Below are 21,906 nucleotides of genomic sequence, written 5' to 3'. Positions count from 1 at the left end.
CTGGCAAGTGATTATGGCCACTACAAACGTTCATTTACCAGCAACCTGGCATGATCTGCTCATAGGTATTGATTAGGAAAGAGTGGCCATCTGGTATCTCCTCGTGCTGGTGGCAAGTTGCCTGGTCCTGTGCTTTATATCACCACATACCATGTTTTGGGACCTCTCTACAAGCGGTTCAAGTATCCCAAGTGCCAGGGAATGAGCAGGCCCACCGCTGACACCGTCGTGTCTGTCAATCACTGCCGGAGTGTGTGTTGTCAAGCTCACTGCCCTTTCCTCTGATTTCCTCCCCAGGACAATGGCTTCGAGCAGTTCATCATCAACTACTGCAATGAGAAGCTGCAGCAGGTCTTCATCCGGATGACCCTGAAAGAGGAGCAGGAGGAGTATGTGAGGGAGGTAAATATCACTGGGGGCAGAGGAGGTAAAGACGGTGAGATAAGGGGAGAAAACGGCGGCGGCCCCACCCCATCAGAAGTACAAAAAGGGAGATTTAAAGAAGCAGCGCAATCCAAGTCCTTGATATCACGGAGCAAACGCTCACAAGAGTAGCCATGCTATACATTATACCTGATTATGCTGCCTCCAATAAACACAATTTAACACGAATAGTGCCATTTATATGCACAATCAGACATAGTTATCTGGCCTTCCAGTACATGAGGATCATGCATACCAGTCCAGAAATGTGACAATGGAAAGTGGATGCAAATGGTACAACTCTGCTAATTTAAAGTTTAAAAAAGGAAAGCCCTGCTACATAGCACACTGGCCGAAACATGCCGTTCTGCAGTTCAATGAGGAAATGTCTTATGACTGGTGTAACAAGGCGCAATCCGTGTATCATACATAAAGCGTTGAGTGATATGGTGACAGCGGCTGGCTTGTAATTGCATACTTGTTGACACAAATTAGATGGCAGTAAAACATGTTTGTAATGAATTGGATTACTTGCCTTTTATACACTTTAATACTTTGCAGTGAAAGTGGCACCCGACTTACATTGCAAAATGAGTAAATATGTTATTTGATTTGAAACATTTTAGCGGTTTTGTGTACGATTTGTAAATAGCCATGCGTCCTTTTTTATTGTATTTTATTTTACATCTTTGTCTTGTATTGGGGTCATTCCGAGTTTGGAGGCAGCCATGGTGCTATGCACCGGTCCGGGTCCGGTGTCTCTGAATGGGGACTTGCCGGGTCATTCCAACCTTCGAGGACCCGGTAAGTCCCCATTCAGAAAACCATTCCCCATTCCCATTTGAGCCCCCATAGGGCTTAACTCAATGGGAATGGGGAAGGAGCTAATAACAGGCCCGCAAATTGCGGGCCCATTATTAGCTCCAAGGTCCCTTAACGGGTCCCTGGTCAAACCAGCTGTTCCTGCTGGGACCCGCTAAGGGACCTCGAAATATGGCAGTAGGGGGTTAACGGCACCGGCATCCTTACCGGTGCCGTTAACCCCTGCCGCCATACTCGGAATGACCCCCATTGTATTGTATTATATTTCTATAGCACTCCTAGCCCTGAGGCATTTGGGCACATTTCTTACAGTTGCATATTACAGGTTACACAGGGCGTATTACACAGTTAGACATTTACAAAATAGTATTTACAGTTGCAAATGTATAAGTTTACATGATAACAGCAGCTGCATGGGTAAGAATTTGCAGGATAAGGCATAATAAGAAGTACATATCCAGCAGGGGGAACGAGGAGTGTGGGGGAAGTGAGTCTTCGTTGGTGCAGAGCCAGGATTTGACAGACTGTCGGAATTCGTGGTAGGAAGGTTCTAGTCTGATACTGGGGGGTAAGGCATTCCAGGTTTTGGCTGCTAGTACCGGAAAGCTCCTACCCCCTGCCTTTTGGAGCTTGAACCTCTGTATGATGAGGCAGTTAGATTGCGATGATGTGGGCGGGTGGACCGAGGTGTCATTTTTACATTTCTCGCATAGGTACCTGCGTGCTTGGTTATGTAGGCATTTGTAGGTAAGTGAGCGGGTGTTGAATTTGATTCTTTGGTTGATTGCGAGCCATCGCACACTTTGTCTCAGCTCTGAGATGTGCAGTTTTCTCGGGAAGTTGGTTGCTGCTCTGAGCGCATTATTTTGATAGGTTTGCAGTTCTCTTAATTTGTGTTTGTTGGTGTCTAAATATAAGGCATTGCAGAAGTCTAGTTTGGTTAGTACAAGGGCCCTCGCTAAGGTAATGCAATTGTAAGGAGTCAGAAATGGTCTGCAAGCATTGATGATCTTACAGGTGTATGCAGTGGTAGACGCAGTGGCGTTAATTTGTCTATCTAGAGAGAGGGTCGAGTCGATGTACATGCCTAAGGTTTTGACATCCTTCGAGACCTTAATGATGTTGCCATCGACAGCAAAGGTGTTAAAGTGACTGTCGAGTCTGTTCAGTCTGGCTGAAGTTCCTACCAGGAGTAAAAACATGTTCTTTGTTAACAACAGAATAAAACGGCCTCACACTGCGAACACCAGATTGTTTTGCTAGTAGAGCACTGAGCTCTGTAACTTTGCACTTTCGGGAGCCGGACGACCTTTTCTGAGCTCTTGTGTTAGGGTGCACGATAGTGAGGCTCAGGCAGCTGTCACCTATACATCTTGAAACACGCCTAGCAGACTATCACCCTCACCCTGCACACCCTATTCATGTTCTGCACACATCACCCTCACTCTTCATATGCTCAGAAATGCTCTGCACGTCCCCCCTTGTAGTCTCGACTCTTTTTGTCATGCTCTGCCTTACCATCACACACACACTGCATATACTCAGGAATGCTTTGCACTCCCCCTGACCCCCAAGGCATGCTCTGTACATCCTCCCTGATAGTCTGCACTATTTCTGTCATGCTCTGCACAGCCTTGGGCATGCGTTGCACTCCCTGAGTCATGCTCTGCACATCTTCCCTTATATCCTTCAATTTTTTTGTCATGCTCTGCACATCCTCCCTTATAGCCTGCACTCTTTTTTGTCATACTCCGCACACCCTGAGTCATGTTCTGCACAGCCTGTGTCATGCTTTGCACACCCTCCCTTATAGTCTGTACTCTTTTTTATATGCTTGCACACCCCGAGTCATGCTCTGCACATCCTCTCTTATAGCCTGCACTTTTTTTTGTTGTCATGCTTTGCACATCCTGTGTCATGCTTTGCACACCCTCCCTTATAGTCTGCACTCTTTTTATATGCTCTGCACACACCGAGTCATGCTCTGCATATCCTCTCTTATAACCTGCACTCTTTTTTGTCATGCTTTGCACATCTTGTGCCATGCTTTGCAAACCCTCCCTTATAGTCTGCACTCTTCTGTATATGCTCTGCACACCCCGAGGCATGCTCTGCACATCCTCCCTTATAGCCTGCACTCTTTTTTGTCATACTCCGCACACCCTGAGTCATGTTCTGCACAGCCTGTGTCATGCTTTGCACACCCTCCCTTATAGTCTGTACTCATTTTTATATGCTTGCACACCCCGAGTCATGCTCTGCACATCCTCTCTTATAGCCTGCACTCTTTTTTTGTCATGCTTTGCACACCCTCCCTTATAGTCTGCACTCTTTTTATATGCTCTGCACACCCCGAGTCATGCTCTGCATATCCTCTCTTATAACCTGCACTCTTTTTTGTCATGCTTTGCACATCTTGTGTCATGCTTTGCACACCCTCCCTTATAGTCTGCACTCTTCTTTATATGCTCTGCACACCCCGAGTCATGCTCTGCACATCCTCCCTTATAGCCTGCACTCTTTTTTTGTCATGCTCTGCACACCCTGAGTCATGTTCTGCACATCCTGTGTCATGCTTTGCACACCCTCCCGTATAGTCTGCACTCTTTTTTATATGCTCTGCAGACCCCGAGTCATGCTCTGCATATCCTCTCTTATAACCTGCACTCTTTTTTGTCATGCTTTGCACATCTTGTGTCATGCTTTGCACACCCTCCCTTATAGTCTGCACTCTTTTTATATGCTCTGCACACCCTGAGCCATGCTCTGCACATCCTCCCTTATAGCCTGCACTCTTTTTTTGTCATAATCTGCACACCCTGAGTCATGCTATGCACATCCTCCCTTATAGCCTGCACTCTTTTTTTGGCATGCTCTGCACATCCTAAGTCATGCTGTGAACATCCTGTGTCATGCTTTGCACACTCTCCCTTATAGTCTGCACTTTTTCGTATATGCGCTGCACACCCTGAGTCATGCTCTGCACATCCTCCCTTATAGCCTGCACTCTTTTCTGTCATGCTCTGAACACCCTGAGTCATGCTCTGCACATACTCCCTTATAATTTGCACTTTAATGTGTCACGCTCCGCACACCCTGAGTCATGCTCTGCACATCCCGTGTCCTACTTTGCACACCCTCCCTCATAATCTGCACTCTTTTTGTGTCATGCTCTGCACACACCGAGTCATGCTCTGCACATCCTGTGTCATGCTTTGCACACCCTCCCTTATAGTCTGCACTCTTTTTTATATGCTCTGCACACCCTGAGTCATGCTCTGCACATCCTCCCTTATAGCCTGCACTCTTTTTTTGTCATGCTCTGCACACCCCGAGTCATGCTCTGCACATCCTCCCTTAAAGCCTGCACTCTTTTTTTGGCACGCTCTGCACATCCTAAGTCATGCTGTGAACATCCTGTGTCATGCTTTGCACACTCTCCCTTATAGTCTGCACTTTTTCGTATATGCGCTGCACACCCTGAGTCATGCTCTGCACATCCTCCCTTATAGCCTGCACTCTTTTTTGTCATGCTCTGAACACCCTGAGTCATGCTCTGCACATACTCCCTTATAATTTGCACTTTAATGTGTCACGCTCCGCACACCCTGAGTCATGCTCTGCATATCCCGTGTCCTGCTTTGCACACCCTCCCTCATAATCTGCACTCTTTTTGTGTCATGCTCTGCACACACCGAGTCATGCTCTGCACATCCTGTGTCATGCTTTGCACACCCTCCCTTATAGTCTGCACTCTTTTTAATATGCTCTGCACACCCTGATTCATGCTCGGCCCATCCTCCCTTATAGTCTGCACTTTTTTGTCATGCTCAGCACACCCTGAGCCATGGTTTGCACACCCTCCCTTATAGTCTGCACTCTTTTTTGTCATGCTCTGCACACCCTGAGCCATGCTCTGCACGTCCTCCCTTATAGTCTGCACTCTTTTTGTCATGCTCTGCACACCCTGAGCCATGCTTTGCACACCTTCCCTTATAGTCTGCACTCTTTTTTATATGCTCTGCACACCCCGAGGCATGCTCTGCACATCCTCTCTCATAGCCTGCACTCTTTTTTTGTCATGCTTTGCATACCCTGCGTCATGCTTTGCACACCCTGCGCCATGCTTTGCACACCCTCCCTTATAGGCTGCACTCTTTTTTTTATATGCTCTGCACACCGTGAGTAATGCTCTGCACATCCTCCCTTATAGTATGCACTTTTCTGTCATGCTCTGCACACCCTGAGTCATACTCTGCACATCCTGTGCCATGCTTTGCACAACCTCCCTTATAGTCTGCACTCTTTTTTTATATACTCTGCACACCATGAGTCATGCTCTGCACATCCTCCCTTATAGCCTGCACTCTTTTTTTGTCATACTCTGCACACCCCGAGTCATGCTATGCACATCCTCCCTTATAGCCTGCACTCTTTTTTTGGCATGCTCTGCACATCCTAAGTCATGCTGTGAACATCCTGTGTCATGCTTTGCACACTCTCCCTTATAGTCTGCACTTTTTCGTATATGCGCTGCACACCCCGAGTCATGCTCTGCACATCCTCCCTTATAGCCTGCACTCTTTTTTGTCATGCTCTGAACACCCTGAGTCATGCTCTGCACATACTCCCTTATAATTTGCACTTTAATGTGTCACGCTCCGCACACCCTGAGTCATGCTCTGCACATCCCGTGTCCTGCTTTGCACACCCTCCCTCATAATCTGCACTCTTTTTGTGTCATGCTCTGCACACACTGAGTCATGCTCTGCACATCCTGTGTCATGCTTTGCACACCCTCCCTTATAGTCTGCACTCTTTTTTATATACTCTGCACACCCTGATTCATGCTCTGCACATCCTCCCTTATAGCCTGCACTCTTTTTTTGTCATACTCTGCACACCCCGAGTCATGCTATGCACATCCTCCCGTATAGCCTGCACTCTTTTTTTGGCATGCTCTGCACATCCTAAGTCATGCTGTGAACATCCTGTGTCATGCTTTGCACACTCCCTTATAGTCTGCACTTTTTCGTATATGCGCTGCACACCCTGAGTCATGCTCTGCACATCCTCCCTTATAGCCTGCACTCTTTTTTGTCATGCTCTGAACACCCTGAGTCATGCTCTGCACATACTCCCTTATAATTTGCACTTTAATGTGTCACGCTCCGCACACCCTGAGTCATGCTCTGCACATCCCGTGTCCTACTTTGCACACCCTCCCTCATAATCTGCACTCTTTTTGTGTCATGCTCTGCACACACCGAGTCATGCTCTGCACATCCTGTGTCATGCTTTGCACACCCTCCCTTATAGTCTGCACTCTTTTTTATATGCTCTGCACACCCTGAGTCATGCTCTGCACATCCTCCCTTATAGCCTGCACTCTTTTTTTGTCATACTCTGCATACCCCGAGTCATGCTCTGCACATCCTCCCTTATAGCCTGCACTCTTTTTTTGGCATGCTCTGCACATCCTAAGTCATGCTGTGAACATCCTGTGTCATGCTTTGCACACTCTCCCTTATAGTCTGCACTTTTTCGTATATGCGCTGCACACCCTGAGTCATTCTCTGCACATCCTCCCTTATAGCCTGCACTCTTTTTTGTCATGCTCTGAACACCCTGAGTCATGCTCTGCACATCCTGTGTCATGCTTTGCACACCCTCCCTTATAGTCTGCACTCTTTTTAATATGCTCTGCACACCCTGATTCATGCTCGGCCCATCCTCCCTTATAGTCTGCACTTTTTTGTCATGCTCAGCACACCCTGAGCCATGGTTTGCACACCCTCCCTTATAGTCTGCACTCTTTTTTGTCATGCTCTGCACACCCTGAGCCATGCTCTGCACGTCCTCCCTTATAGTCTGCACTCTTTTTGTCATGCTCTGCACACCCTGAGCCATGCTTTGCACACCTTCCCTTATAGTCTGCACTCTTTTTTATATGCTCTGCACACCGTGAGTAATGCTCTGCACATCCTCTCTCATAGCCTGCACTCTTTTTTTGTCATGCTTTGCATACCCTGGGTCATGCTTTGCACACCCTGCGCCATGCTTTGCACACCCTCCCTTATAGGCTGCACTCTTTTTTTTATATGCTCTGCACACCGTGAGTAATGCTCTGCACATCCTCCCTTATAGTATGCACTTTTTTGTCATGCTCTGCACACCCTGAGTCATACTCTGCACATCCTGTGCCATGCTTTGCACACCCTCCCTTATAGTCTGCACTCTTTTTTTATATACTCTGCACACCCTGAGTCATGCTCTGCACATCCTCCCTTATAGCCTGCACTCTTTTTTTGTCATACTCTGCACACCCCGAGTCATGCTATGCACATCCTCACTTATAGCCTGCACTCTTTGTTTGGCATGCTCTGCACATCCTAAGTCATGCTGTGAACATCCTGTGTCATGCTTTGCACACTCTCCCTTATAGTCTGCACTTTTTCGTATATGCGCTGCACACCCCGAGTCATGCTCTGCACATCCTCCCTTATAGCCTGCACTCTTTTTTGTCATGCTCTGAACACCCTGAGTCATGCTCTGCACATACTCCCTTATAATTTTCACTTTAATGTGTCACGCTCCGCACACCCTGAGTCATGCTCTGCACATCCCGTGTCCTGCTTTGCACACCCTCCCTCATAATCTGCACTCTTTTTGTGTCATGCTCTGCACACACCGAGTCATGCTCTGCACATCCTGTGTCATGCTTTGCACACCCTCCCTTATAGTCTGTACTCTTTTTTATATACTCTGCACACCCTGAGTCATGCTCTGCACATCCCCCCTTATAGCCTGCACTCTTTTTTTGTCATACTCTGCACACCCCGAGTCATGCTCTGCACAACCTCCCTTATAGCCTGCACTCTTTTATTGGCATGCTCTGCACATCCTAAGTCATGCTGTGAACATCCTGTGTCATGCTTTGCACACTCTCCCTTATAGTCTGCACTTTTTCGTATATGCGCTGCACACCCTGAGTCATGCTCTGCACATCCTCCCTTATAGCCTGCACTCTTTTTTGTCATGCTCTGAACACCCTGAGTCATGCTCTGCACATACTCCCTTATAATTTGCACTTTAATGTGTCACGCTCCGCACACCCTGAGTCATGCTCTGCACATCCCGTGTCCTGCTTTGCACACCCTCCCTCATAATCTGCACTCTTTTTGTGTCATGCTCTGCACACACCGTGTCATGCTCTGCACATCCTGTGTCATGCTTTGCACACCCTCCCTTATAGTCTGCACTCTTTTTAATATGCTCTGCACACCCTGATTCATGCTCGGCCCATCCTCCCTTATAGTCTGCACTTTTTTGTCATGCTCAGCACACCCTGAGCCATGGTTTGCACACCCTCCCTTATAGTCTGCACTCTTTTTTGTCATGCTCTGCACACCCTGAGCCATGCTCTGCACGTCCTCCCTTATAGTCTGCACTCTTTTTGTCATGCTCTGCACACCCTGAGCCATGCTTTGCACACCCTCCCTTATAGTCTGCACTCTTTTTTATATGCTCTGCACACCCCAAGGCATGCTCTGCACATCCTCTCTCATAGCCTGCACTCTTTTTTTGTCATGCTTTGCATACCCTGCGTCATGCTTTGCACACCCTGCGCCATGCTTTGCACACCCTCCCTTATAGGCTGCACTCTTTTTTTATATGCTCTGCACACCGTGAGTAATGCTCTGCACATCCTCCCTTATAGTATGCACTTTTTTGTCATGCTCTGCACACCCTGAGTCATACTCTGCACATCCTGTGCCATGCTTTGCACACCCTCCCTTATAGTCTGCACTCTTTTTTTTATATACTCTGCACACCCTGAGTCATGCTCTGCACATCCTTCCTTATAGCCTGCACTCTTTTTTTTGTCATACTGTGCACACCCCGAGTCATGCTCTGCACATCCTCCCTTATAGCCTGCACTCTTTTTTTGGCATGCTCTGCACATCCTAAGTCATGCTGTGAACATCCTGTGTCATGCTTTGCACACCCTCCCTTATAGTCTGCACTCTTTTTAATATGCTCTGCACACCCTGATTCATGCTCGGCCCATCCTCCCTTATAGTCTGCACTTTTTTTGTCATGCTCAGCACACCCTGAGCCATGGTTTGCACACCCTCCCTTATAGTCTGCACTCTTTTTTGTCATGCTCTGCACACCCTGAGCCATGCTCTGCACGTCCTCCCTTATAGTCTGCACTCTTTTTGTCATGCTCTGCACACCCTGAGCCATGCTTTGCACACCCTCCCTTATAGTCTGCACTCTTTTTTATATGCTCTGCACACCCCGAGACATGCTCTGCACATCCTCTCTCATAGCCTGCACTCTTTTTTTGTCATGCTTTGCATACCCTGCGTCATGCTTTGCACACCCTGCGCCATGCTTTGCACACCCTCCCTTATAGGCTGCACTCTTTTTTTTATATGCTCTGCACACCGTGAGTAATGCTCTGCACATCCTCCCTTATAGTATGCACTTTTTTGTCATGCTCTGCACACCCTGAGTCATACTCTGCACATCCTGTGCCATGCTTTGCACACCCTCCCTTATAGTCTGCAATCTTTTTTTATATACTCTGCACACCCTGAGTCATGCTCTGCACATCCTACCTTATAGCCTGCACTCTTTTTTTGTCATACTGTGCACACCCCGAGTCATGCTCTGCACATCCTCCCTTATAGCCTGCACTCTTTTTTTGGCATGCTCTGCACATCCTAAGTCATGCTGTGAACATCCTGTGTCATGCTTTGCACACTCTCCCTTATAGTCTGCACTTTTTCGTATATGCGCTGCACACCCCGAGTCATGCTCTGCACATCCTCCCTTATAGCCTGCACTCTTTTTTGTCATGCTCTGAACACCCTGAGTCATGCTCTGCACATACTCCCTTATAATTTGCACTTTAACGTGTCATGCTTCGCACACCCTGAGTCATGCTCTGCACATCCTGTGTACTGCTTTGCACACCCTCCCTCATAATCTGCACTCTTTTTGTGTCATGCTCTGCACACCCCGAGTCATGCTCTGCACATCCTGTGTCATGCTTTGCACACCCTCCCTTATAGTTTGCACTCTTTTTAATATGCTCTGCACACCCTGATTCATGCTCGGCCCATCCTCCCTTATAGTCTGCACTTTTTTTCATGCTCAGCACACCCTGAGCCATGCTCTGCACATCCTCCCTTATAGTCTGCACTTTTTTGTCATGCTCGGCACACCCTGAGCCATGGTTTGCACACCCTCCCTTATAGTCTGCACTCTTTTTTTGTCATGCTCTGCACACCCTGAGCCATGCTCGGCCCACCCTCCCTTATAGTCTGCACTCTTTTTTTGTCATGCTCTGCACACCCTGAGCCATGCTCTGCACGTCCTCCCTTATAGTCTGCCCTTTTCTGTCATGCTCAGCACACCCTGAGCCATGGTTTGCACACCCTCCCTTATAGTCTGCACTCTTTTTTTGTCATGCTCGGCACACCCTGAGCCATGGTTTGCACACCCTCCCTTATAGTCTGCACTCTTTCTTTGTCATGCTCTGCACACCCTGAGCCATGCTCTGCACGTCCTCCCTTATAGTCTGCACTTTTTTGTCATGCTCTGCACACCATCGAACATGCTTTTCCAATGCCCAGTCACATTGAGCACATGGTTAACCAAGCTCTGCACAGCCTCCTCCCAACACTATAAACCTTCAGCTTTGCTGGCCATTCCCCCTCCCACTGCACACCCCCAGCCACACTCTGAGCATCCACAGCAAGGTTCTGCATACCCCCAGTCAGGCTCTGGATCAGGCTCTGCACACCTGCAGCCCGCGGCTCATCCACCATTCATAATTAGTATTCCAGTGCCGGGCCATAACCTGATCCACGCCCCCTAGTTCTCTTGTGCTCTACACCTTAGGCCAGGTTTCATACACCCTTGTCAAGGCTCTGCACCTTCTTTGCCGTCGTTGGTGCACCTCAACGCGCGCCTGTCGGTGCTATAGAGGTAGGCCACGTGGGCAGGAGGGAGGTCTGCAGAGGAAGAACATCTAGAATGTTCCAGGAGGAGGGTTACAGGCGGGAGGTTACAGGCTGCTTGAGAGTCTGCCATCTCCTCTCTGCACAGAGAAATGACCATGTAAGCACTGCAATGATTGCTGAGCAATACACAGCAACAGAGGTTCTGACTGGAGTTGGAGACTCCACTGCGCATGCGTCTGTCAAACCTAAGATATTAGAAACGTCAGGCGTCTGCTTACCTACTTGGGAAAGAACAGAACCCTTCCACATTCTCACTGGTTTCCTTGTAATAAAATCATGTATGTAGTTTTTGTTGTACCTCGCTTCATGGCCTCTTCAACGCACTGTAGGGAAAAGGAGGAAGGGTACAGGATGTGGGGGAGGGCGGGGATAGCAGAGGGTAAAAGGAGAAGAGAGGATGAGGGTGGAAAGGAATCAGGAGGGCGACAGTGGAAAGAAACAGAGCCTGGCACAGTACCTTTGGTCTACAGCGAGAAGGGGCTGGGGACAGTGGGTATCCAGACGTAAAACCCACTCATTCCTCCACCAACAGTGTTTGCAGGCAATGTCTCCATGCTTCCTAGCTCTCTCCCTGCTGGATACATTTACATGGGGGAGAGGGCGAGAGATACACACATACACACAGCGAGAGAAACAGAGAGAGAGAGGGAGGCACACAGAGAGACAGAGTGAGAGTGAGAGATCGTGAGAGAGATAAGGAGAGAGAGACAAAGACAGAGAAAAACAAAGAACGAGAGAGAGGCACACGCAGAGACACAAACACACAGAGAAAGATAGACACACACAGAAAAATAGAGAGAGAGGTGAGGCAGACAGAGAGACAGGGAGAGAGAGCGATGGGGGCACACAGAGAGACATAGAGGGAGACAGAGAGAGTGAGAGAGCTAGGGAGACAGCGAGAGAGAGGGAGGAACACAGAGAGACAGAGAGAGGGGAGGCACACAGATAGAGGGATAGAGAGCAAGAGATGGAGACAGAGAGGGGGCCACAGAGAGACAAAGACACAGAGAGAGAGAAACAGAGAGGCACACATCGAGACAGAGAGCGAGCGAGAGAGAGCGAGAGAGAGAGAGAGAGAGCGAGCGAGCGAGAGCGAGAGAGTGAGTGAAATGCCATACTGCTAGGCACACTTGATTTCCTAGGTAGACAGGGGTTCTTGGAGGACAAGTTCGCTAGGGTTTGAGGCAGGTCACCTATCAGATGGGTTAAGTCATTACACTATAGCCCTCTATGAGTCCGGAGGGATGAGGGCCAGACTCCAGACCCCTTGTCCCAGCCCTAGTATGCATGGTTGCTGCACCATTGAGGCTGCATTGGATTGAGGTCTGTGCTGCGTAGCGCGTAGTTGGTGGTGGGTGACGAGGGGAAGGTCTTGCTTTGAGAGACCTACAGGGAACCTAAAGTCACACATACACCAAGTTCCTACTGACCCTCATTTGAACGATCAGATGAACATTTTACACTCATGGTTCAGTGAAAAATTGCAATTTTCCCACTTGTTATCCCCTCAAAGGTATTCTTCCAGCCCAATGTCTTTCAATGGAACGTTGAGGTGAGACCACCCTCTCAGTGACAGAGGACCCTCATTATAATCTGGAAGGATTTAGAGAGTGAGGAATACATCATGCGAGCTCATGATACCACAGATCCCCAGGGTTTAAAAATAGTGGTTAAAATTGCATAGGTGACAAGAAAGGTTACTCTTTCTAATGTCCAGGCAAAGATGTAGTGTCCACTCTTAAGAAGGACTGGTAGATTTACAGCATGTGCTGCAGACAGGCATAAATACACAGCGGCAATAGCTGCCAAATGACGGCATGTCATGTGGCACCTTCAGCCAGTCCACTGTTTTTAGCTGACACCACTTTGCATGCTGGGATATGTAGGCCCAAACTTACAAAAGGAAAAGAAAACGAAAAGTCCTATAATGATTGGCTAACACATGATCTCAGCATGTCCTGCTTTAATTGATCTACGACAGAAGTACTTTTCTAAGCATTTTTGGATCTTTGAATGCAGAGATGAGGTGGTTTAATATTCTGTGTACCTCTAAAATCACTATCCATATTGCTACAATTGGTTTTTTGAATGCATTAAAGTTAGAACAGAATGATATGTCTATAATAGCGGAAAGAGTGCTAGAATAAGCTCTGAATAACATCACTGTTATAGGCAATCAGAATGATGATAGCTTTCATTTTCTGCTTGTAAATATTGGTCACAGTGGGTTCATGGGTTATGAACCAAATTGCAAAGTGAGTACACAAAGTCTTGCTAGCTTCTCTTTTTAAGTTTTTTAAAAATACTGTTGTTATTGAGGGTATACTGTTTTACATTGTATGGTTATATAACAGTTTTCTTCTATTTTATCATTATTCCCGTTTTTGATTTTGATGCTGCATATTGTTTTAGTTTGCTTATCTTGTTTTGAGAAATATCTTATTTTTGTATAGGATTGTAGGAGTGATTGATTTAATGCTTTTTGAAATATTTGTAATATCATTTTTGTTGTTGTTGAAAAGTTGACTAATTCAGCTGAATCAATAAAAAAAAATAAAGAAAAGGCCAGAGGTCTAAATCTGGAACACATGTGGGTAGTATTACCTCAGCGGCATGTCACTTTGCAATAATTGTCTCTAAAAAGGGTTCACTTCCGCATTCACTAACCAGTGTCCCGTGATCCAGCTGACAGCTTCTATGACGATATGGGATTGAAGAAGGCCCGGTATGTGTGCGTGGTGCAGTGGGTGGGTTGCGTGAGCAGATGTCCCCACTTGCACACCAATTTTCTAGCACTAGGCCTCCTTTTTACAAATTATAATCTCCAATTCATGCGAACGAAGACTCCCCATACCACAATGCACTAGGTTCTTAAGGCAGGAAAGCCCAAAAGCTGTGCTCCTGTGACATCGAGTGGTCTGCGGTTTCCTTCTCAGCCTGAGGAGGCGGCGCTTACCCATTACATTAGCCCGGGACTCAGGTTTGGGGTGCTTTCCAGGTCCTGTGTTTTTTATACCAAGTTTGTCACTTGCTCAGGCTAAATGGTTTCTCTTCCCTAATTTTGATTTTCTTCTGTTAAGGGAATTAAATGGACCCCGGTGGACTATGTAGACAACACCATCATCTGCAACCTTGTAGAAGACGTAAGTAGCCCGTCATTAAGAAAGGTTTTGCCTTCAAGCTGTCAGTCACCTGGGCTGTGAGCTCCACCATGGACATGCATGTGTTTAGCAGGCAGGCTGTCAATCAGTGGCCTATCTTGGCATTATGCCATATGCAGAAACATGCAGCTGGCGGGCAATGAAGAGATGCACTGTGGACATCTCAGCTATGAAAGAGAGGGCACGCGATGTCAATATAGACGTGTACAAAGGATCCCAGGTGTAGGTCGTCTTGGACGCTCGGAGGTGTGGTCTGATGGTCAAGCAGCCGGCAGTGACCACCACTCTTAAGCCTTACAATTGTTTTTTGAAGCGGATCCTTGGAAAATCACATGTTCTCTGTGTGCTTATTTTCCTCATGTACACATATTGGTATGGTTCGGTATGGTTCAAGGTTTAGAAGCTGGGTAAACACCTGGATCAAACGCTTACAAAATATTGCGCATTTATGCGACTTCTCGCGAGAGCTTGTTCAATCTCAGCAGAGCTGCTTCCGGTGCCGCAACTCAACGCATTTTGTCATCCTTTGCTTCCACGCAGAGCACCAAGGGCATCCTGGCCATCCTGGATGAAGAATGCCTGAGGCCCGGGGACGTCTCCGATGCCACCTTCCTGTCCAAGCTCAGCCAGCTGTTTGCCAGCCACACGCACTTCAAGAGCAGAGTGAGCGAGAACAACAAACACAAGTCCGTGAAGACCATGCACGACAAATGCTTCAAGATCAAGCACTACGCTGGCCAGGTAATGGGACAATAACCATCACCCTCCACCCCCTCAACCTCCTCCTCTGATTCCCATGCCTGCCTCTCTCATCCACAATCAGGCATCAGACATTGCACTATGCTGGCCAGGTAATGAGGCCCCAACCAACCCCTCCCAACCTCCTCCCCTTAACTCCATGCCTGCCTCTCTTATCCACAACCAGGCATTAGACATTTCAATGCCAAAGCCAGTTAATGGGGCAACCACCAACCCCTCCCAACCTCCCTCCCTGCTCCATATTCCTGCATCTCTTATCCACAACTAGGCATCAGGCACTACACTACCCTGGCCAGGTAATGGGACCCAACCCAACCCCCCCAACCTCCTCCCCTCAACCCCATGCCTACCTCTCTTATCCACACCAGGCATCAGGCATTGCACTATGCTGGCCAGGTAATGGGACAATAACCAGCTTCCCCCCAGCCTCCTCCTCTGATCCCCATGCCTGCCTCTCTTATCCACAACCAGGCGTCATGCATTTCACTATGCTGGCCAGTTAATGGGACAACCAACCCCTCCCAACCTCCCCCCTGCTCCCTATACCTGCATCACATATCCACAACCAGGCATCAGGCGTTTGATTACGCTGGCCAGGTAATGGAGAAACCATAAACCCCACCTAACCTGCTCCCCCCACCCCCATGCCCGCCTCTCTTATCCACAACCAGGCATCAGACATTGCACTATGGTGGCCAGTAATGGGGTAACTACGAAGCCCTCCCAACATCCTCTGCATATTCCCTTGCCTTCCTCTCTTATCCACAAGCAGGAATCAGATGTTGCAATATGCTGGCCAGGTTATGCAGCAACCCTCAACCCCTCCCAACTTCTTCTTCTCCACCCCATAACTGCCTCTCTTATCCACAACCAGGCATTAGACATGTATATGCAATAGCCAGTTAATGGGGCAACAGCCAACCCCTCCTAACCTCCCCCTGCTCCCTATACCTGTATCTCTTATCCACAATCAGGCATCAGAAATTACACTACCCTGGCCAGGTAATGGGACAACCACAACGTCCTCCCAACCTCTTCCCCTCCACCCCATACCAGTCTCTCTTATCCACAACCAGGCATTAGACATTTCAATGCGATAGCCAGTTAATGGGACAACAACCATCCCCTCGCAACACCCCTGCTCCATATACCTGAATCTCTTGTCCACAACCAGGCATCCGCTATTACACTATCCTGGCCAGGTAAATGGGCAACCACAAACCCCTCCCACCCTCCTCCCCTCCACCCCATGCCTGCCTCTCCTATCTACAACCAGACATTAGACATTGTAAGGCGATAACCAGGCAATGGGGCAACCACCAAACCCTTCCCAACCTCTTCAACCTCCCACCCATGCCTGCCTCTCTTACACAAGACCAGGCATCAGGCATTCCACTATGCTGGCCAGCTAATGGGGCAACCCCCAACCACCTCCCAACCTCCCCATGCCTGCCTCGCTTATCCACAATCAGGCATTGGACTTTGCACTAGGCTGGCAGGTAATGGGGCAACAACCAACCCCTCCCAAATTTCTCCCCTTGTCCCCATGCCTTGCTCTGTTATCCACAACCAGGCATCAGACATTGTGTTATGTAGGCCAGCTAATAGGGAAACAACCAACCTCTCCCAAACTCCACTCCTCATCCCCATGCCTTCCTCTCTCTGGACTCTGTTCCACAACCAGGCATCACCATGCCCCATGCCTGCTTTTCTTATCCACAACCAGGCATCAGACAATGCACTAGGCTGGCCAGGTAATGGGGCAACAACCAACCCCTCCCCAACTCGCAAATCCCCACACCTGCTTCTCATATTCACAACAGGTATCAGCCATTGCTCTATGCTAGCCAGGGAATGGGGCAACAACCAACCCTTACCAACCTCGTCCTCTCATCCCCATGCCTTGCTCTCTTATCCACAACCAGGTATCAGACATTGCACTACGCTGGCCAGGTAATGGGGTAACAATCAACCTCCTCACCCATCCCCCTGATCCCCATGCCTGCCTCTCTTATCCCCAACCAGGCATCAGATCAGACATTGCAGTATGGTGGCCAGGTAATGGGGCAACAATCAACCCCTGCCTAACCCCATGATTGCCATGCCTGCCTCTTATCCACAACCAAGCATCAGACATAGCAACGCACTGACCAGTTAATGGGGCAACAACCTACCCCTCCCAACGTCCTCCCCTCATCTCCATGCCTGCTCTCTTTACACAACCAGGCATTAGACATTGAAATGCACTGGCCAGGGTGTGGGGCAACAACCAACCCCTCCTCAACCCCGTTTTTCCATGCCTGCCTCTCTTATTCACAATCGGGCATCAGCCATTGCACTACTCTGGCCAGGTACTGATGCAACAACAAACCCTTCCCAACCTCCTCCCCTCATCCCCGTGCCTTCCTCTCTTATCCACAAACAGGCATCCAACATTGCAGTACACTGACAAGGTATTGGGGCAACAACCAACTCCTCCCAACCTCCTCCCCATCCCTGTGCCTGCCTCTGTATCCACAACCAGGCATCCGACATTGTAGTCCGCTGGGCAGGTAATGGGACAGCAACCAACCCCTCCCCAACCCCCTGATCCTCACACCTGCCCCTCTTATACGCAAAATGCATCAGCCATTGCTCTGCGCTGGCCAGGCAATGGGGAAACAACCAACCCCTCCCCAACCCGTGATCCCCATGCCTGCCTCTCTTATCCACAACCAGGCATCAGACATTGCACTACACTGGCCTGCTAATGGGGCAACAGCCAACCCCTCCTCAACTCCCTGATCCCTCTACCTGCCCCACTTATCATAACCAGGCAAAAGACATTTCAATGTACTGTTGTGTCAGTAATGTGAAGGGGCAAATGAGGAAACACGCACAAGCCTCCTCTATTCCAGATATAATAAGCCAGGTACTGGAATACACTGCAGTGCCACGCAGGCAAAAGGGCATTTGCAGAACTTGGTACCACAGGCCTTTGATCTCAGTCCTGCTGCACACTATTTAGGAGAATACATGCACTGATATGCCAACCATGTAAATGGGTAACTCATGAGACCGTCTCTGCCTTTTGCAGTTCTTCCGGTCACATTACCTCTTTTTCATTGAATTTCAGGGATTTTGTTGCACTGAACTGTTTCTAATTAGCAGTCCCTTAACTGAAGTTTTTTTTAGGAGAGAGTTAAGGTGATCAGGTTTAATGCAACAAAACCATTGAAATTCAGCAGAGGTGGGACGTGATGATCACCTTAGCCCGGCGTCCCACCATAGATATCCCCCATGATGTAATTTTGTTTGTCATTGTGAATCCCTTCAGTCATATCATGCATGTGCTCATGGACTTTGCAAGGGAGGGACGCTGCGTTATGAGGGTCATCACTTTCCACATCCGCTGAATTTCAAGGGTTTTGTTGCGTAAAAGCCTCAGTGGCGACCTGAGTAGCCAGAAGAGTAGTGGAAGAGAGGGGAGAGTAAATGAGGGCACTAACCACAGAGAACATAATGACGCCTCAATGCTACCCAAGGCACCAGGCGTACATGAACAAGGAAGATTTTGGAGTGTATTAGTGAGTGGTGATCTCTGGAGGGAGCTTCAGGCTGTTTGCAGCATGACAGCAGAATGCCAGCCACGCTCAGACATTGTGAACTATATGGTCTGGAAGAAAGTTGCTCAGTCATTGTGAGAAAAAGGGGTATGTGGCATTCTGCCTCGTGCTCCGCTCAACCTCAGCGCTGCAGTGGTCAAGACATGGAACAGATGGGACCTGTGGCTTTCCTGTCACTCATGCACGGTAGCGAGCACCCACAGTTTGGGTGAAGGGAGCAGTACATTGCCAGAGCTTGCTCCGTTGCCAGTGCTCTGTCTGGCTCACATGACTGCACTTGATTCTGCCTATAATAAGCCTACAATAAAGTTCTTACCCACACCTTGCCTAAGAACAAGTTTCAGTGGCACTCCTTGCAGATACTACTGCGATCTATAGACATTTTAGGGAACAATCCTAAAATGTACTGCTCAAAGAAAGTCCAATTGTATCCTTCAGGGATTTAAAGGGATAGTTTTGGAGCACCCCTTCTAGAGCAAGTAAATTTAGTAAGTGCATTAAGTATTCTCTTGCTTATAATAAAACAATTTCTCTCTCTTTTCTTTTTAATCTTCTTGACCGTGATGTCTACTCCCAACTCCAGTTCACTCTTGCCCCCACTTTAATCTGCGTTTCGTTGTCCCCACTGCATGGACATTTCTCTGTGGCATGTCACAACTGGCCTTTCTTCCTCTCACCATTCTAAGCAGCCTTCTCTTACTATTCCTTTAGATGTCACTGCAGCTTTTTACATCGCGGATCGTTCTATTTGTTGGTCGTCTCGCTCTTCTCTTGGTGTATCAGATGCTGCTCTTTCTTATTTCGCTTGTTTCTCTGAACGGTCTTACTCTAGCAATTCTTCTTGATCTAGACTTTGGTGTTCCAAAAGGCTCTGTCATTAGCCTTTACTACTTTGTTATGTTTATTCTATTACTATTTTTTCAATCATTTAAATTATTCCGCTTCCATCATTTCAATTGTTCTACTTTATCTTTCTATTGTTCCTCTTGCTTCGATCATTTATATTGTTCCTCTCTATCTTTATATTGTTACTCTTTCCTCCATTATTTAAATTGTTCCACTTTATCTTAACATTAGTATCCGGTGAGGGATAATGAGCTTGAAAAAAGCAAGCTCATTGGCCCTCGCCCCGGGCCTTACCAGAATGACAAGGCTTGCAATCACTGCCGCAGCTCCGGGTTTCTTCGCCACTGGCCACCATGGAAAGGGAGAAGGGACTACATGTAGTCCCTTCTTCCTTTCCATGGCGGCCATTTCATTTGTTTATTTTTATTTACATAACATTCTATGGCCGCCATGGAAAGGAAGAAGGAACTACATGTAGTACCTTCTCCCGATCCCCGACGGCCATTTATTTGCTTTTTTTTTCTCACGTCGAGAAACGGCTGCAGCGCCATTTGTTGACACCAGAAAAAGTTCAATTAGTACCCTGGTATAACGTGCAGGGTACTAATGGCAATATGTCCCTCGGGGGAGCATTACCCGACCGGGGCATATTATCTTCTATCATTTCTATTATTCCTCTTTATATTGTTCCTCTTTCTTCTATCATTCTTTCTTTGGTCTTCACTGTCATTTCTATGTGGACGACTCTCAGATTTTCCTGTCATTTCCTTGATTTCTTGATCAGCTTCACTCAACTCACTCCAGCTGTCTCTTTGCTATTAAGAAGTGGACACTGTCTCACTCACTATTTTCTCTAGACTATCTTCCCCTTGTGCCCAGAATCGTGTTGTCACGTTTGACCCGTCACTTTCTTTATCCTATTACATTTCATCTGTCTCCCGCTCCTGCCCTTTTCAGCTTTCCACCATCTTGAAACCCGGCCTTTTCTCCCCTTCTCTGCCATCCACATGATTAGCCTTTCTCTTGTCTTTTCTCGCCTTGATCGCTGTTCTACTCTTCTTAAAGGCCTTCCTATCTCTGTTCTTTCTCCTCTTCGTTCCATTTTCAATTCCGCTCTTCGTGTTCCTCTCCCATCTCCCACCCTCTAGGTGCTCCTCCCTGGCTGTCTTTTCCTACCTGCCTCCAGTTCCACTTTCTATGTACAGCCATGTAGAGGACGACCCTGTCGGGCGGCCTCTGAGGAGCGGTCACATCCTAAACTCCTGATGAGCCAATGCCTCCAGAAGTGGCCTTGTAAGAACATCCAATAACTGCAATAACGGTTTACACTGCCTCGCTTCCTTAGTTATTCAACTCAGAAACCCTTTGTAGAGCATTTTGTGTAAATACACAAATGATCTATGGCAAATCAGGTCCTAGTACATTCCTCAACTGCTAAACCTTAAAAGAAACCCTCCCTGCTACCTCATACTAAACCTTAAAAGAAACCCTCCCTGCTACCTCATACTAAACCTTAAAAGAAACCCTCCCTGCTACCTCATACTAAACCTTAAAAGAAACCCTCCCTGCTACCTCATACTAAACCTTAAAAGAAACCCTCCCTGCTACCTCATACTAAACCTTAAAAGAAACCCTCCCTGCTACCTCATACTAAACCTTAAAAGAAACCCTCCCTGCTACCTCATAGTCCTCATAGTAATTGGTTTTTTATACGTGCTTAATACCCAGAGGTTTCTAAGTGCGGACCCGGGGATCGAACCTGTGTTGCACCACGTTGTCTTGCTTCCAAGGCAAGCGCATTGCCCCTGAGCTATCCTTTCGGATGGACCCTTGGGCACCCCCACCAACCAATAAAAAGTACCTGTCCCAAATGCGGCCTCATTTTGGAATGATGCACGTGTTATAGAGCAGTCGGTGTGTCTGCTGCCCCCTGAAACGCACTGCGCAGGGGAGACCTAGATAATTCTGACAGTACACGCTGTGAGTCTAATCAGAGGTGCCCAGGGTAATGCAATAGAGGGGTGCAGGGTTCCCCATGAGGCACTCCGTTCATGCGCCCCTACACACAGGCCGCATGGATGGGTGTCCGGGACCCCCCCTTTCCCCTGCAGACATCATGGCAGGGCACTGTGTGGGCCAGATTCTGAAAACAGTGATACGATGTAATCGCGCACCTGATTACGCCAATTCCCAAAGGCATCTGCGTGCGCACACGGGGCGTTTATGGGTATTTTAAGGCGTACCCCCAATCCA

The 21,906-nt window shown here is 48.0% G+C and overlaps 1 protein-coding gene across 2 annotated transcripts in view; it reads left to right on the top strand.

Moving 5' to 3' along the window:
- Nucleotides 1-21,906, top strand: part of MYO1A (myosin IA) — a 331,231-nt gene that overhangs the window by 202,274 nt on the left and 107,051 nt on the right. For both annotated transcript variants that reach the window (XM_069653548.1, XM_069653550.1), the window contains exons 14-16: nucleotides 298-402; nucleotides 14,363-14,425; nucleotides 14,984-15,184. In XM_069653548.1, the coding sequence (XP_069509649.1) occupies nucleotides 298-402; nucleotides 14,363-14,425; nucleotides 14,984-15,184 (369 nt within the window). The remainder of the gene's footprint in view (nucleotides 1-297; nucleotides 403-14,362; nucleotides 14,426-14,983; nucleotides 15,185-21,906) is intronic.

The sequence above is a fragment of the Ambystoma mexicanum genome, chromosome 3q (genome assembly GCF_040938575.1).
Source record: "Ambystoma mexicanum isolate Mex_15411 chromosome 3q, UKY_AmexF1_1, whole genome shotgun sequence".
NCBI classification, from domain to species: Eukaryota; Metazoa; Chordata; class Amphibia; order Caudata; family Ambystomatidae; genus Ambystoma; species Ambystoma mexicanum.
Note: the sequence above shows the minus strand (reverse complement) of the source record. Positions and strands in the feature narration are given on the sequence as shown.